This window comes from Tachysurus fulvidraco, chromosome 9, assembly GCF_022655615.1.
Source record: "Tachysurus fulvidraco isolate hzauxx_2018 chromosome 9, HZAU_PFXX_2.0, whole genome shotgun sequence".
NCBI classification, from domain to species: Eukaryota; Metazoa; Chordata; class Actinopteri; order Siluriformes; family Bagridae; genus Tachysurus; species Tachysurus fulvidraco.
Window position 1 is genome coordinate 23,978,255 of NC_062526.1, and position 14,989 is coordinate 23,993,243.

At 35.2% G+C, this 14,989-nt stretch overlaps 1 protein-coding gene and 1 long non-coding RNA gene across 2 annotated transcripts in view; both read right to left on the minus strand.

The window, feature by feature from the left end:
• The window catches only part of LOC113646395, a 28,698-nt gene extending 17,319 nt beyond the window's left edge, over positions 1–11,379 (minus strand). Inside the window, exons 1-2 of the mRNA XM_047818952.1 lie at positions 11,103–11,379; positions 1,468–1,776 (exon numbers count right to left, since the gene is read on the minus strand). Of these exons, the coding sequence (XP_047674908.1) occupies positions 1,468–1,776; positions 11,103–11,292 (499 nt within the window). The 5' untranslated portion in view covers positions 11,293–11,379. The remainder of the gene's footprint in view (positions 1–1,467; positions 1,777–11,102) is intronic.
• LOC125145567 lies at positions 8,935–9,788 on the minus strand. The gene is made up of 3 exons (XR_007143965.1): positions 9,722–9,788; positions 9,295–9,359; positions 8,935–9,002 (listed from the first exon to the last, which is right to left on the minus strand). It is a non-coding gene; the product is annotated as an uncharacterized LOC125145567 (long non-coding RNA).
• Positions 11,380–14,989: the final 3,610 nt, after the last annotated feature.

Genomic DNA, 14,989 nt, shown 5'->3' on the forward strand with positions numbered 1-14,989 from the left:
AAAACCAGTACACAGAAACTCTCACAACTTAACTTCCATTTAAAGGGATGTACTGTTACTAGTAGCTCGACAGTGAAAGACCTGGGTGTTATATTAGACAGTAACTTGTCTTTTGAAAATCATATCGCCCATACTACAAAAACAGCCTTCTTCCACCTTAGAAATATTGCCAAGCTGAGAAACATCCTGTCTGAGGCTGAGAAGCTAGTTCATGCGTTCATGACCTCTAGACTGGACTATTGTAATGCATTACTAGGTGGTTGTCCTGCATCTTTAATAAATAGGCTACAGTTAGTCCAAAATGCAGCTGCCAGAGTTCTCACTAGGACAAGAAAGTATGACCATATAACCCCAATTTTATCATCTCTACACTGGCTACCTGTTAAGTTTAGAATTGATTACAAACTGCTGCTACTTACGTACAAGGCTCTTAATGGTTTAGCTCCCATGTATCTAACTAGTCTTCTAACACGTTACAATCCTTCATGCTCTCTGAGATCACAAAACTCAGGACTTCTGGTAGTTCCCAGAATATCTAAGTCTACTAAAGGTGTTAGGGCGTTTTCTTATCTAGCTCCCAAACTTTGGAATAGTCTTCCTGATAGTGTTCGGGGCTCCTCTCCACTGCTTCTCTCTTTCTACCCATCCCGAGGCATCCAGACATTGTACGAGAAGACATTGTCTTCTGAGCGATGAAGATTTTGGACCTCCACTGAGACGAGGCCGACTCTGTGAGAATCCTGATGCATCTAGAGATCTACCAGCTCCAGTTGGACTCTGTGATACTATAGAGATGTGAACTCTGTTTGATCTTTTACATCAATACAACATTTATCAGACTGTATATTTATAATCACACCCTCCAGTGTCGCCCAGATGAGGATGAGGTTCCCCTTTGAGTCTGGTTCCTCTCAAGGTTTCTTCCGTTACCATCTAAGGGAGTTTTTCCTCCCCACAGTCACCTGAGTCACCTCAGACTTGCTCATTGGGGATGAATATCATTGGGCTCATTGGGGTTAGAAGAAATCTACATGGGTAATAATCTTTATATTTTTCTTATAATAACCCTTTGTTGTATGTTTATGTTCTGTAAAGCTGCTTTGACACAATGTCATGTGTAAAATGCGCTATAAAAATAAACTTGAATTGAAATACAAACACATTGTGAATTAAATATATCTAATATTAATCTTGAATTTTGTATTCTATTAATCTTTTGTTCTATGTTTATGTTCTGTAAAGCTGCTTTGAGACAATGTCAATATGCTATACAAATAAACTTGAATTTAATTGAAATTTAATTGAAATAGGTGTCATTTTAATGTGACACTATGACTTGTAGAGTAAAACCATCAGTTATGGTAAATTTAGTAGACATGTTTGTTACATATGTGACTATAATTCAGTTCTTATCAGGACTGTTTGCACACTAAATATAAACTTTTATTGAGTATTTAAATGTTTTACCTTTAACATTAATCCTGATGTCTCTGTATTCCGTTAATCCAGTGCTGCACCAGTAGACTCTCTGATCCTCTTCTCTCAGGTCAGATATGAGCAGAGACAGATTACCAGGAGAAATGTGATTAAACAGCTGAAGTCTGTCACGGTAGTGTTCATCATTTAACACGTCAGTCCAGTGTCCTGTTCTGTCTGTTGTCCAGGTGAATGTCTGAGGATTGGTGTGCAGGTCAGAGCAGGAGCAGGGTAACAGGACTGAACCACCAGGGTGTCCATTAATAACTACCTGATGTTTATCACCAGAGAGATCACAGCCTACAGACACAAACATACAAACACTCAGAATCTACTGAATACAACATAAAGTACAATATTTTCAAATGAACTATTAATGTAATATTTATTCTTCAGTACATTTACTTCATAAACTTTGAAATGCAAGATAATAATCAAATGAGCCTCATAAATATGTTAATGTATTATATATCTACACATGCAGCATGTTAAAACAACAGGAATAAACTTTACTATGTGACTATAAATATGATTTTTAATAAAATAAAGCATTATTTCAACACCAAGCACTTAAATGGACATCCCACACTTCATAAACATGTCATCTGTAGCACTTTATAATCCTGCAATCAGCTGTTACGTGACACAAACACAATCTTTCAGTGTTTCAGTCAGAAAGCCGAGATTCCACAGAATCCAACGGTATAAGGATCATCACTGTGTGACCAATATTCACAGATATACAAGGAAAACACCACAAAGCAACTGAGCAGCCATGGCACCACCTTTACTCTTACCTTTCTTCGTCTTCTTCTTCTTCTTCGGATTTATTGGCAGGTCGCATACCAACTTTATGGTGCATACTGTACCTAGACTACCTGTGCTGGAGTGTGAAGTGATTTCAGTCTAGAAGTATGTCAAAAGATGTCTATATCCTATTTCTAAGACCACTATGCTTAATGAATTTTAAAACTAACCTAACAATTTTCCCGGATCCAGGTTTTATGTTTAATAGGCTATTAATTGTAAATACTTTGCAACCTATTCCCTGTAGCTCTCTTATTAACTCATTCCTTTCTAGATCATACTTGGGGCAGAAAACCAGCACATGTTCAAATGTTTCCTTTACTTGGCATAATTCGCATAATCCTGTACCATGTGTCCTTATAATATAAAGTGTAGAATTGAGTTTATTATGTCCCATCCTTAGTCTTGATAAAATAACCCGATCCTCTCTACTTAAATTTAGTGTCATATTACTTTGTCTTACGGTTTTATGTATATTATATAAATGCCTTCCCATTTTACACTCATTCCAATTCATTTGCCATTTCTGGTTACAAGCTTCTTTAATGATACTTTTCCCTTCCATCCGACTTAATGCAACAGTAATATTGGGGAAGTTCAGTTTAAGTGACTCTTTAGCCGTTCTATTCGATCTTTCATTTCCTGGTATATCTGCGTGAGCTGGTACCCACACAAATGTAATTATTATTCCAATTTGCTTTAATCTATACAAAATATTCAATATTTCTACATCAATATCAGATCTAACTGTTTGGTAAGTTAGTAGGCTTATAAGTGATGCCATAGAATCTGAACTTTGTTTGGCATCACCTCTTCCACCCAACTAAGTGCCATCTGAATTGCCACCAGTTCAGCAGTATATACTGAGGTCCCATCAGTTAATCTCCCATATTTTCCTATTTTAAATTCAGGAACATAAAATGCTGATCCAGTACGACCTATCTCTGGGTTTCTTGATCCGTTCTTAATATCAATACTGCTGTTTTCTCTTCATTTACTACTACTGGTATATTCTGAGTTCTGTAAACCCCAACCATTTCTTGAGGACACCCCATACCTCTCCTACTTGGGTTTCCCTTGACTGCTTGAGCATATGATATATTCTGTACTGTTTTGAGTTTCATTGCTTCTGTTGCTTGCTTTTGGGCTTTACAGCCTATATACGCTGCACTGTGTGGCCTCCACAATTACAACATTTAGGTTCAACCTCCACATTTTCCATAATCATGTTCTCCACCACATCTACAACATCTTTATTTCCAACATGCCCCAATCTTTGGCAATTAAAACATCTCAATGCTGGTCTAACAAATGGTCGTACCGTATAACACACATATCCAATTTTAACACGTTCTGGTAAGTTTTTACTATTGAAAGTTAGTACAACAGTCGTACTTCTCTCTTTTTTACCATTTCTGCTAGAAAGCAGACGCTTCACTTCTGTCACCTACCTCATTCTATTCTACCTCAATTTTCCTTACTTTGTTTATTCCTACTCTAGTATTGTCATCTGACTCAGAATCTCTATTTTTCCTTTTGTTTGTTGAATCCGTAATACAGGATATGACCATGCCTCACTATCAATTACTGAAGAATCATCTTCATCATGCATACTACCTGCTTCCATCCTCTCCAGTCTCATCACAGTTGATGCTAGCCCGCTTTTGCGTGTTTTCAGATTCTGAATTTCCCGCCTGCTCTTACCTTCAGCAGGGCTGCAAACTTTTGAATTCAGCTTAGAGTGAGATTTTGGGGGCGGGTTTTGGTTATGGTGAGGGGCTTGTGGAGGGGCGTGGCTTGTTGTAGAAAAAAGAGAGAGAGAGAGAGAGAGAGAGAGAGAGAGAGAGAGAGAGAGATTATGACTGGTGTTTATTGTAAGTGTTTGTTGCCTTTTGGACTCCTTTATCAATTGTAATGTTGCTCCCATTTAAAACAGTTCAGCTCAAGCCCAGCCATTTTTAGGGTTATTATTGAGGACAATGTCCCGTCCAGAGACAAGCTGTTTTGTGTTGAGGTTTTGTTCACACACCGACCATCGAAAATACCCTTTTTTCATTGGTTGTTGCGTTAAATCTTAACCAGATAGTGCTATCTTCTGATTGCCTATTGTGTAGCCTCTTTTTTTGATTGGCTGATAAGTGTCAGGCTCGACTAAGAACTCCAGGGGAGACACGCTTGATTCCTGCCCAGTTCCATAGAGACAGCAGTGCGGATAGAGACATTTTGGGCGCTGCGGCTTATTAAATATATGATAAATACTAAGTTTTTCTGCGTGAGAAATACAATGTGTGGCGAGAGAGCGTGACAAAAGACCCAAATGCGTGACTGTCACTCTCAATGCGTGACAGTTGACAGCCCTGAACTTATGTAATAACTGATGCTGAATGTGTGAGAGTTGGCAGCCTTTGGCTTTCAGGATGATAAAACATATTCCAAGAGAAAAATCCGGTTATTTACAAAATTTCACTTCTCTGCCGCCAAAAGAAATTGCTGATTATTGTCTGTGTCCTTCTTGTAGTTGTCTGTGGCTGAACAAAGCCAAACACGAACTTTACTGCTTTAACATTAGATCAGGTTTCAAAACACACGAATCTGCTGATTCGAAAACTAGAGAGTCTTTTTTTTTTTTTTTTGCTTTATTTTGGCTTTTTAAAAGCTTGCCATTAGCTCTATCGAGGGGAAGCGGCTCAGACTGGCATACAGTCATGCGCGCTGTGTCCTGTAGTTAGAGGTGGGGAGACTCCAAAACAAACTGGACACTGTTGGATTTGGATGCAATGAACACCTATAGCATGGGCGAGGCTAGCCACCTTTTAGTTAAGGTTAAAGTAGAAATCAGCAGTACTTTTTTATTTGCTTTTATACAAATTCATATTATTAAAAGACCTTTTGACTTTTGAAAAGGTGAACAAAGTGTTTAAACATTTACAATTAGTTACATGCAAAAAAATAAAGACTTTAAATGTGATATAGGAAGTGAAGTCGGTGGTCAAAAGGACAGCAGTGACAGAGAGACATCAGAAAAAGGTGTGAAATTCACACACATGTATTTACCACTAAGACCAGAGAGAAGAAGTGACCCAGAAGTTACACCAGGCCACCACACTGCTCATAGAGCCACACATTTATACTTTTGTAAAATAGTTTACACATTATTAAAAATAGAAAACGTTATGAAGATGAACTGATAATCAGCTAATAATATTATTTAGTCATTTTATTTACTTTTACAAAAATTAAAATTGAATCTATTTTAGTAAATTGTGTCAAAGAAATGAAAAGTGATATATAGGAGAGTCCAAATATACCATTGTTAAGAGTGTTATGTTGTTAAATGCATGTAACTAATTCTGAAAAATAAAAACTCTAAATATGATGTAGGAAGTGGAGTGACATCAGTGACAGCGAGACACATCTATTCACAGCTAAGACCAGAGTGAAGAAGTGACCTGCAAGTTACAGAAAGTAACTTTTCTACTATGCTTTATGTGAGTTATTATAGATACATTCAATAAGATGGAAATTGTGAGAGATGTAATTCAGTAAATATATAAAAACATACACTGTAATATTATAGGGATGTAAAATAATCTCACTGTAGAATCCTCCTTATTCATTAGCCCACCTCTCTTCATCAGTACATTTTAGACTGAAGTTAATCAGGAAGAAAAAGTCCACATGATCAAAGATGAACAGGTCTAAATAAGGACATTATAACACAAGGCATGATGTGAATGTTTACCTCGTGTATAAAGATTAATGCTGTCTTAAAATTTACATATTTTATGTAATTAATTCTCTAATTAATAAACATTTGACAGTGTTTGGTTTATTTTTTAGAAACAGAGCTGAACTCCGGCCTACTGTAAACCCAGTCTGGACAGAAACCACATGAACTAAACACAAAGCAGCTGAAATAAGAACTGGATAATATTCTCTCTCCTTTCTGTAATAGAAAATAAAAAATAACTTCACTCACCTGCAGTGACGTGAAACATGACATACAAAAGATATAAGCACTTCATCATTACTGATTCTTCTGCACACACACACCAGTCCCTCAGTGTGAAACACACAGACTGACACACTGACTAAGTGTCTCTCTTTATACACTTTGGTTTTCAGGAAACCACAACAACCACTATGTCATTTCTTATTTCTGAAAACATAATTTAACACTTACTCCATTGCACGTACACACACACACACACACACACACACACACACACACACACACACACACACACACACACACATATATATATATATATATATATATATATATATATATAGATATATATATATATATATATATATATATATATATATATATATATATATATACGTATATATATATATATATATATAATTTACAAGCCAAATATGTCCTTAATATATTTTTTAAGATGTGAAAAATTAAAAACTTCACTTGCTGTAAAGCTGTAATGTTCATTAGTTTATTCACCAGCAAGTGTGTTTCCTGAAACTTACAGTAAGTCATAAAGACACATTTACCACATGTGAGCTGAGGAGAACTTAGAGGCTGGTCAAGAGTGATTATAAAAAGTAAGATTAATCAGAGGAGTATAATTTTATGTATTTACCTGTTTTACAGTTTAAAATGTTTTTAAAAAGTGATTAAATTTATTTACTTATTTGGTTATTCTTTGATTATAAAGCAACGGCTTAGTGACTAAGTAGCGACATCTTCTGTCTTTAAGCCGATACTACAGCTGGGCTACAGATAATTAATCTAATAATTTGTGTCCATCAAAATTCTACAAACAGAAGGAATAAGGTACTTTATCTCTTACTGATACCTATAACATATTACTCGTCCTATCACAACAAGCTTGATAATAATAATAATAATAATAATAATAATAATAATAATAATAATAATAATAATAATAATAATAATAATAATAATAAGCCTGTTAATATAGTAACTAAACTAAACGCCATCTTGTGTTACAAATCTGCTACTACAGCTTAACTACAGATAATTTCTCATTAGTGATCTAAATCTACATCCAGATTTTTGCAGGAAGAAGAAAGATGAGCCTTATTGTCACATGAACAGGAATAGGATAAAATTTCCTTCTCATATTCCAGCTTGGTCAGAATTTGAAGTAATTTTTTAAAGCTGCTTGTGACAATGTTTACTGTTAAAAGTCCTCTATAAATATCATTCTGTTGAATTAAAAAGGACGGTTTACTAAGTCATGTTCATTTTGTATTATAGTTTTCTTTCTTCTCAGAGGAAGTCTGAATTGTTAATAAAATAATTTGTAATAAAGTTGGAGTAATAATCATCTGCAGCATTAATATTGTGTTTTTGTCAAGATTTGGAGGTCAGATGTAGGACCAGATTTTAATCATTATTTTAAAACATCATCAAGTATCATCAAAAAAATATTATAAACAAACAAACAAATAAATAAATAGATAGATAGCTAGATAGATAGATAGATAGATAGATAGATAGATAGATAGATAGATAGATAGATAGATAGATAGATAGATAGATAGATAGATAATAATTAAAATTTAAAAAGGATACAAAACAGACTCACTGAAAGGAACGATAAGCAATAAATGACGAACCAATCAAGGAAACACAAGACAGGTGTGTTCAAGATATCAGTGAAACAACCGAGAAAGAAATTCAACCTTCAAGAGACATTTACAAGGTAAATTTTTATAAAGCATTAACATAAACCTGTGATTTTAATTACAACCAGCACTACTGTTAGAGCTGCTGTTATAGAAAACTAATCAGCACCACGTGACCAAATAAATTAGAGAATTTCACACATACCATAACCTCAGTACAGCAACTTGTAATTGTAAACAATGTCATGTAAATGTAAATATTTGAGAATTCTGCTTGAATTTGTCACATGTAAAAGTCCATGTTCTACCTTGACCACTAGGTGGTGCCTTAACACTTAGAATAATAATGTGGTTTATTGACAGGTTTCTTTATTTAATGATCCCTTTGTGCTCAAGTTAAATGAATCAGCTATTCATTAATGGATAACAAATAATTGGAAGATTGGTAGACTTCAAATGTCACATTTTATTTATTACACTATTTACTTACCACAAATTCCTGCTTTTGTGATTGGTTGGGAGATTCTGTTTAAATACTATAAATAATTCTATTGATGTAAAATTTTATTTACTTATTAAAAATAACACATTCAGTCCATGCAGATTTAACAATCATCTTTTTATTTTTGCTCAAGGTTTAAACAAGTCACAAACAAGAACTTCTTACACAAACTCATTTACACAAAAGCCTTCTAGCACATTCATTTCTTAACCTGATATATGCAAGAATGTGACACATAAGATGAGAAAAATGTCATGAACACTCAAAATACAGTTTGCAAATTTATCCATCAGCAGTTTTTAATGATTAACAGAAAAAGTGAATGCAGAACAAAACCCTTAGCTAACATAATGAAGGTGAATATGAAGTAATTATCTGGAACCTTTTCCCTTTTTTTAACAGTAAAATTAACCACATACAAAAATCCCACCAGAAATAATGTTTTCAGCATTATTCTATAATATCTGATAATATTTACATTGGATTACTTTGTTATAATGTTGGTGTTCTCAGTTTTCTGTCCAGTGTTAATCTGGACCTGAGCTGCTCCGGCTGTGTTAATGTGTTATTTAATACAGAAAGTGATAAGATCAGGTTCAGGCTGTGGAAAGACAGAAGAGGAAAATTACACATATAACACAAATTCTGTGGGTTTTGCTGTTCACTCCAAGAAGCAGGTAAAATCCTGTAAAGACGACACAAATCTCCAAATCTGACTTCTTTCTTTACACCATGTGTTGTTCTGATAGAAGCAGCAGAAGATCATTTCCTATAACTCAGTGTTCAGTGAAAGCATATGTGAGTCATGTGTGTTACCTGAAGAGTATCACAAATACAACAAAAACTCTAAAGATGGAAACAGATCTGTTATAACTTATTTTACGTTTGCTAACCTGATCTGTTGGCTTTCCCTTACAGTCCGGACGTCCTTCAGTAATCATGTTCTCTCCACATGTTCCTGGTGAAGAGAAATAAACCCTCAGAAATCACACCTCTAGTATTAACAACAATATTTTACTGTCTGAAGTGATCAGGAGGCTAAAGCTCTGTTTGTCTGAAACTCGGTGACGTGTGTGTGTGTGTGTGTGTGTGTGTGTGTGTGTGTGTGTGTGTGTGTGTGTGTCTTTGTGCTTTGAAATATCTACCAAACAGAATAGTAAAACTGTGTATTAATAAATAAATGTAAGAATGTAGATACGTTTTATCACTTCTGATTAAAAAGGAAAGTTAAGTCAACTAGAAGGAAGTTGATGTGAATTTGTTGTTTATCTTGTTCCAGTGTAGTTGAGGATGATGTAGGTGGAGAGTTTGTTGTTTTACTTGGAGGCTGTTCTGATGGAGGTCTTGAGTCTGTTTTCCCCGAGCGTGTTGATGTTTTTCTTCTTCCTCCTGAAAAGACAAACCTTAATAAATATAAAGTCTGTTTATAATCACTGTTAGTAATATGGCACATGATACTCACGCTCATTCATTAATGAAACAATGTCTGTAAAAACTTCTTTAAAAATAAAATTTAACATAATTAGGGTCATGTTCATGAGGTTAAATGACACCTACAGTACCCCAGAGTACCCAGAGGAAACCCCTGGGGCATGTGGAGAACATGCAAATTACACACACACAAGGCGGAGGCGGGAATTGAACCCCCAACCCTGGAAGTGTGAGAAGAACATGCTAACCGTGCCCCCCAGTTCTGTTGTGTTCACTGTGTGAAAAGATTTAAAAATGTGAACACAGTATTGAGAAAATAAAGCACAAAGTAGGAGGTGAAGCTGGTGATCACTGAACCGTCACTGATAAATAAAGTTAAAATATTACTTAAGGGACGTCTTCATGGGGCTAAATGGCTCCTTAATAAACTCCTAATAATAAGTGACATGAACCTAAATCAATATTTATAAAGACATGTATTTAAAAAGACTTCCTAATGTATCAGCTGATGTACAGACTGTGTTCATCAATGTTCATGTTAAATTAATATAAACACCAGGTCTAGTGTGTTATTGTTAGGCGAAGTGAAGGAGGCGGAAGCCGAGGCACCAGCAAAACAGAGTTTAATGAAAGAATACGCAGAGTATACACACTGGAAACAGTAAACAATAACGGACGCTGGAATGGAGCAAATGTCGTGCTTATATAGGCCAGTGAAATGAGGAGCAGGTGTGGTAATCAGTACGCTGGTGATGCGCTCCGCGCAGGCGGGGCGTGCACAGGAGAAGAAGCTGGGTGCTCCCTGACAGTTATGTAGAGTTTCTTTGACTGTAAATTAGAGTTTGGTTTTTTATGTTCAATGTCATATTACAATTTATTCTGATGCATCAGATATTAAGATAAAAAAAAAACACTCAACAAGTTGACAGTGACGTCTAGTGAAGTCTTTATTACTGTTTATGTCTTATGTCGGTTGACATGTAGCTATATAAACACTACAATGTTATGAGAATAAATCTTAGTTTAGACTGAGAAATATCACAAATCCAATCCAACACCAGTCCAAAGTTCAGGTCAGTCTGATACCATAATCAGTATTTAATGTCATTTATAACTTAATACTGATGTGTCACTATATGAATTAACTCCCCTTCAGTCTCCATTCATGGTAAATAGAGTAGACATTTTATTACATATGTAACTATAATTAATTTTAATTATATGATTTTACACTAAATATAAACTTTTATTGTGTATTTAAATCATTTACCTTTAACATAAATCCTCATGTCTTTGTGTCCCTTCTCAGTTTGACACCTGTAGTCTACATCATCCTCTTCTCTCAGGTCAGATATGAGCAGAGACAGATTACCAGGAGAAATGTTATTAAACAGCTGAAGTCTGCCACAGTAGTGTTCATCATTTAACATGTCAGTCGCAGGTCCTGTTCTGTAGGACATCCAGGTGAATGTGTGAGGTTTGGTGTGCAGGTCAGAGCAGGAGCAGGGTAACAGAACTGAACCACCAAAATGACCATTGTATTTATATTTAGTTTCATTAAAGAGATCACAGCCTACAGACACAAACATACAATCACAAATCAGAATTTACTGAACACAACATGAAGTACAATATTAACTATTAAGGAAATATTTATTCTTCAGTACATTTAATTCATAAATTTTGAAATGTCTCTGTTTTACTTCTACTAAGCCCCACAGACCCCAGAACCGGGGGCAAGATGAGCTTTATGTTTATGTATAGTATTATGTATCTACACATGCAGCATGCTAAAGCAACAGGAAAAACTTTACTATGTGACTATAAACATGATTTTTAATAAATTGAAGCAGTATTTCAACACCAGTCACTTAAATGGACACCCCACACTTCATAAACATTTCATCTGTAGGACTTTTTAATCCTGTAATCATAAACACAACCTTGGTTCAGTCAGAAAGCAGAGATTCCACAGAATCTAAGGATCATCACTGTGTGACCAATATTCACAGAAATACAAGGAAAAAACCACAAAGCAACCAAGCAGCCATGGCACCACCATTGCTCTTACCTCGCTTGATTCGAAAACTAGAGGCTTAGAGCTTTCTATAGAGGGTCAAACCTCAGGAAATTCTGTTGAGAAGTCGAGCTATCGATCTTCAACGTTCGGAAAATTTAAAAACACTGGACATTTAAATGCACCAAATCAGCTTTCCAAAGGATTTTTTTGCTTTATTTTGGCTTTTTAAAAGGCTGGCTTTTCGATTTGGATGCAATGAACTACTAGTGACATATAAATCATTTATATGAAGTTTTATAGTTCAGTAGCTGAGAAAACTCATATACAGAGATGAGCCAACATGCACCCACTTGGCACAGGCGTGTGTGCCACTACTAAAACCTCTCTCTAATATCTCTGATACACAATAGATCAATAAATTTGAAACCGGTTAATGGTGAGATGTTATTAAATATATTTATGGAATATTTAATATATATTCAATAACAATATTTTTGATATATTGTGTTCCATCCTCTCATATATATATACAGACCAAAAGTTTGGACACACCTCATTCAAAAAGTTTTCTTTATTTTCATGAATATGAAAATTGTAGATTCACAGTGAAGGCATCAAAACTATGAATTAACACGTGTGGGATTATATACGTACATAACAAAAAAGCGTGAAACAACTGAAAATATGTCATATTCTAGGTTCTTCAAAGTAGCCACCTTTTGCTTTGATTACTGCTTTGCACAATCTTGGCATTCTCTTGATGAGCTTCAAGAGGTCGTCACCTGAAATGGTCTTCCAACAGTCTTGAAGGAGTTCCCAGAGATGCTTAGCACTTGTTGGCCCTTTTGCCTTCACTATGCGGTCCAGCTCACCCCAAACCATCTCGATTGGATTCAGGTACAGTGACTGTGAAGGCCAGGTCATCTGGCGCAGCACCCCATCACTCTCCTTCATGGTATAATAGCCCTTACACAGCCTGGAGGTGTGTTTGGGGTCAAAAGGTGGTGTATCCAAACATTTGGAAGGTGTGTCCAAACCTTTGGTCTGTACTGTATATATACACACTTATTTTAACACTTCTGCAGCAATCCCACATGTGTTACCTTTATTTTGACACCAGAAGTACTGGAATACAACATGTGCCATCATGAAAACAGAAAGGTCGGCGTGGACATTCTTCTACAAAAACCTCTCTTTAATATCTCTGTTCCCCAATAGATAAATCTGGCTTTAAACAGTTAATGGTAAGGAGTTATATAATTGATTTCTGGAGTATGTACAGTAGGCGTCAGTATGAAGGTTTAGATGGGGCTATTCTCCTTTGGATTGAAAATTTTTGTCAGACAGAATTTGTTTTGACTTTTTTCTGTCTCCCAGCTTCTATTACTCTGGTCTGGTAATAGATTTACTTATTTTATATCTATTCTGCTGCACTTCTGCAGCAATCTCACAAGTGTTACCTTAATTTTGGTACCAGAATTATTCAAATACACCTTTTAGTTTTTGAGATACTCATTTAAATAGAGCGTCATTTTCAAAAACCAATCTAATTAAGAATTATTAGTTCATGTGAAAAATAGAGATAAATAAGTATTTAGTAATGAATAGAGAATTGGCACATCCAGCAAACAGATAATTTGTTTCTTTGTTTATACAGTAATTTGTTTATTTATAATTGTTCTATCTCAGTATTGGTATAATTAATAAAGGTTCACTGGTCAATATAAAGCTCACAGTTGATGGTAAGAGAAAAAATACAAGTCATGAGGTTGAAGAAATTGTCTAGTTTGTCATTAAGAGGTTTACTTAAACACACAGGGTCAGTAGTGGAACATCATCAGCTGATCTCAAAAAGTGAATCTTTTTGTTTCTCAGCCCAGTTCCTAACTACTGTGTGTGTTACACTATCCTGTGATCATGTGTGTATTTGTTCCACTTGCGTTTGACAACTACATCTGAAAATAAAGACCACTTGGAGAGAATAATACAACACAAAGTGCGGATTTCTTTAAGCTGATCAGTTTCCAGTATTTTTATAATAACTTATAAACAGTTATCAATACTATTGTTACTTTTACAAAGCTCTTTACCAGTGTGCAGCTCATTACTGCAGTTAACCTCACATCCATAATGCACTATAACCATCAAAACATTTCACAGGCTTCAAAACAACTTATTTTACCAGAACACCAGTAAAATCTCTCTCAACAACATAACCTGGAAATACTGGATATAAACCCTGGATTGTATTTCTGTCTCATGTACTCACACACTCAGTCATTATTATTGAAGTTAAATTGAAGCTGGAGCTGAACTGGACCTTGCAACATGACAATGACACAAATCATACCAGTAAATCCACCAAGGACTCGATGAAAAGTAAAACAATGGAGATTTCTGTAATAGCCAAGTCAAAGCCCAGATCTAAACCCTATTGAGATCCTGTGCTGTGATATGAAACACACTGTGCATGCAAGAAACCCCTGAAACATCACACAGCTGAAAGAATCCTGCGTTGAAGAGTGGAGGAAACTTTCTTCCAGTCAATGTCAGAAACTGGCAGATGGATTCAAGAAAAGTCTCATTGAAGTTATTTCAGTCAAAGGGGGAAACACTAGCTATTATGGCACAGGGTGTCCAAACTTTTACCTCAGTTAAAATACTCATTTTGTTGCTTTCTTTTTTTTAATAATAATGAAAACAATGTGGATTTTTTTTGTTGTTTACAAGCAATTACATCACTTTCTACTTTCTGAAGACTGCTGTTATGACTTTTGAAAATGTGAACAGTGTTTATACATTTACAATTAGTTACATGCAAAAAATAAAAGCTTTATTTACTTATACAAAAAATAAAAAATAATTTAAAGAAATGTATTGAATTGATTTTACTGAATTGTGCCAAAGCAATGAAAAGTGATACATAGGAGAGTCCAAATATACCACTGTTGTGAGTTTTGAAAATGGTAACACAGTGTTGTTAAATGCATGTAACTAATTGTAAAAAATAAAAACTGTAAATATGATGTAATGCAGGAAGTGAAGTTGGTGGTCAGAGCGACATCAGTGACAGAGAGACAACAGAAAAAGGTGTGAAATTCCCACACATCTATTTACAGCTAAGACCAGAGTGAAGA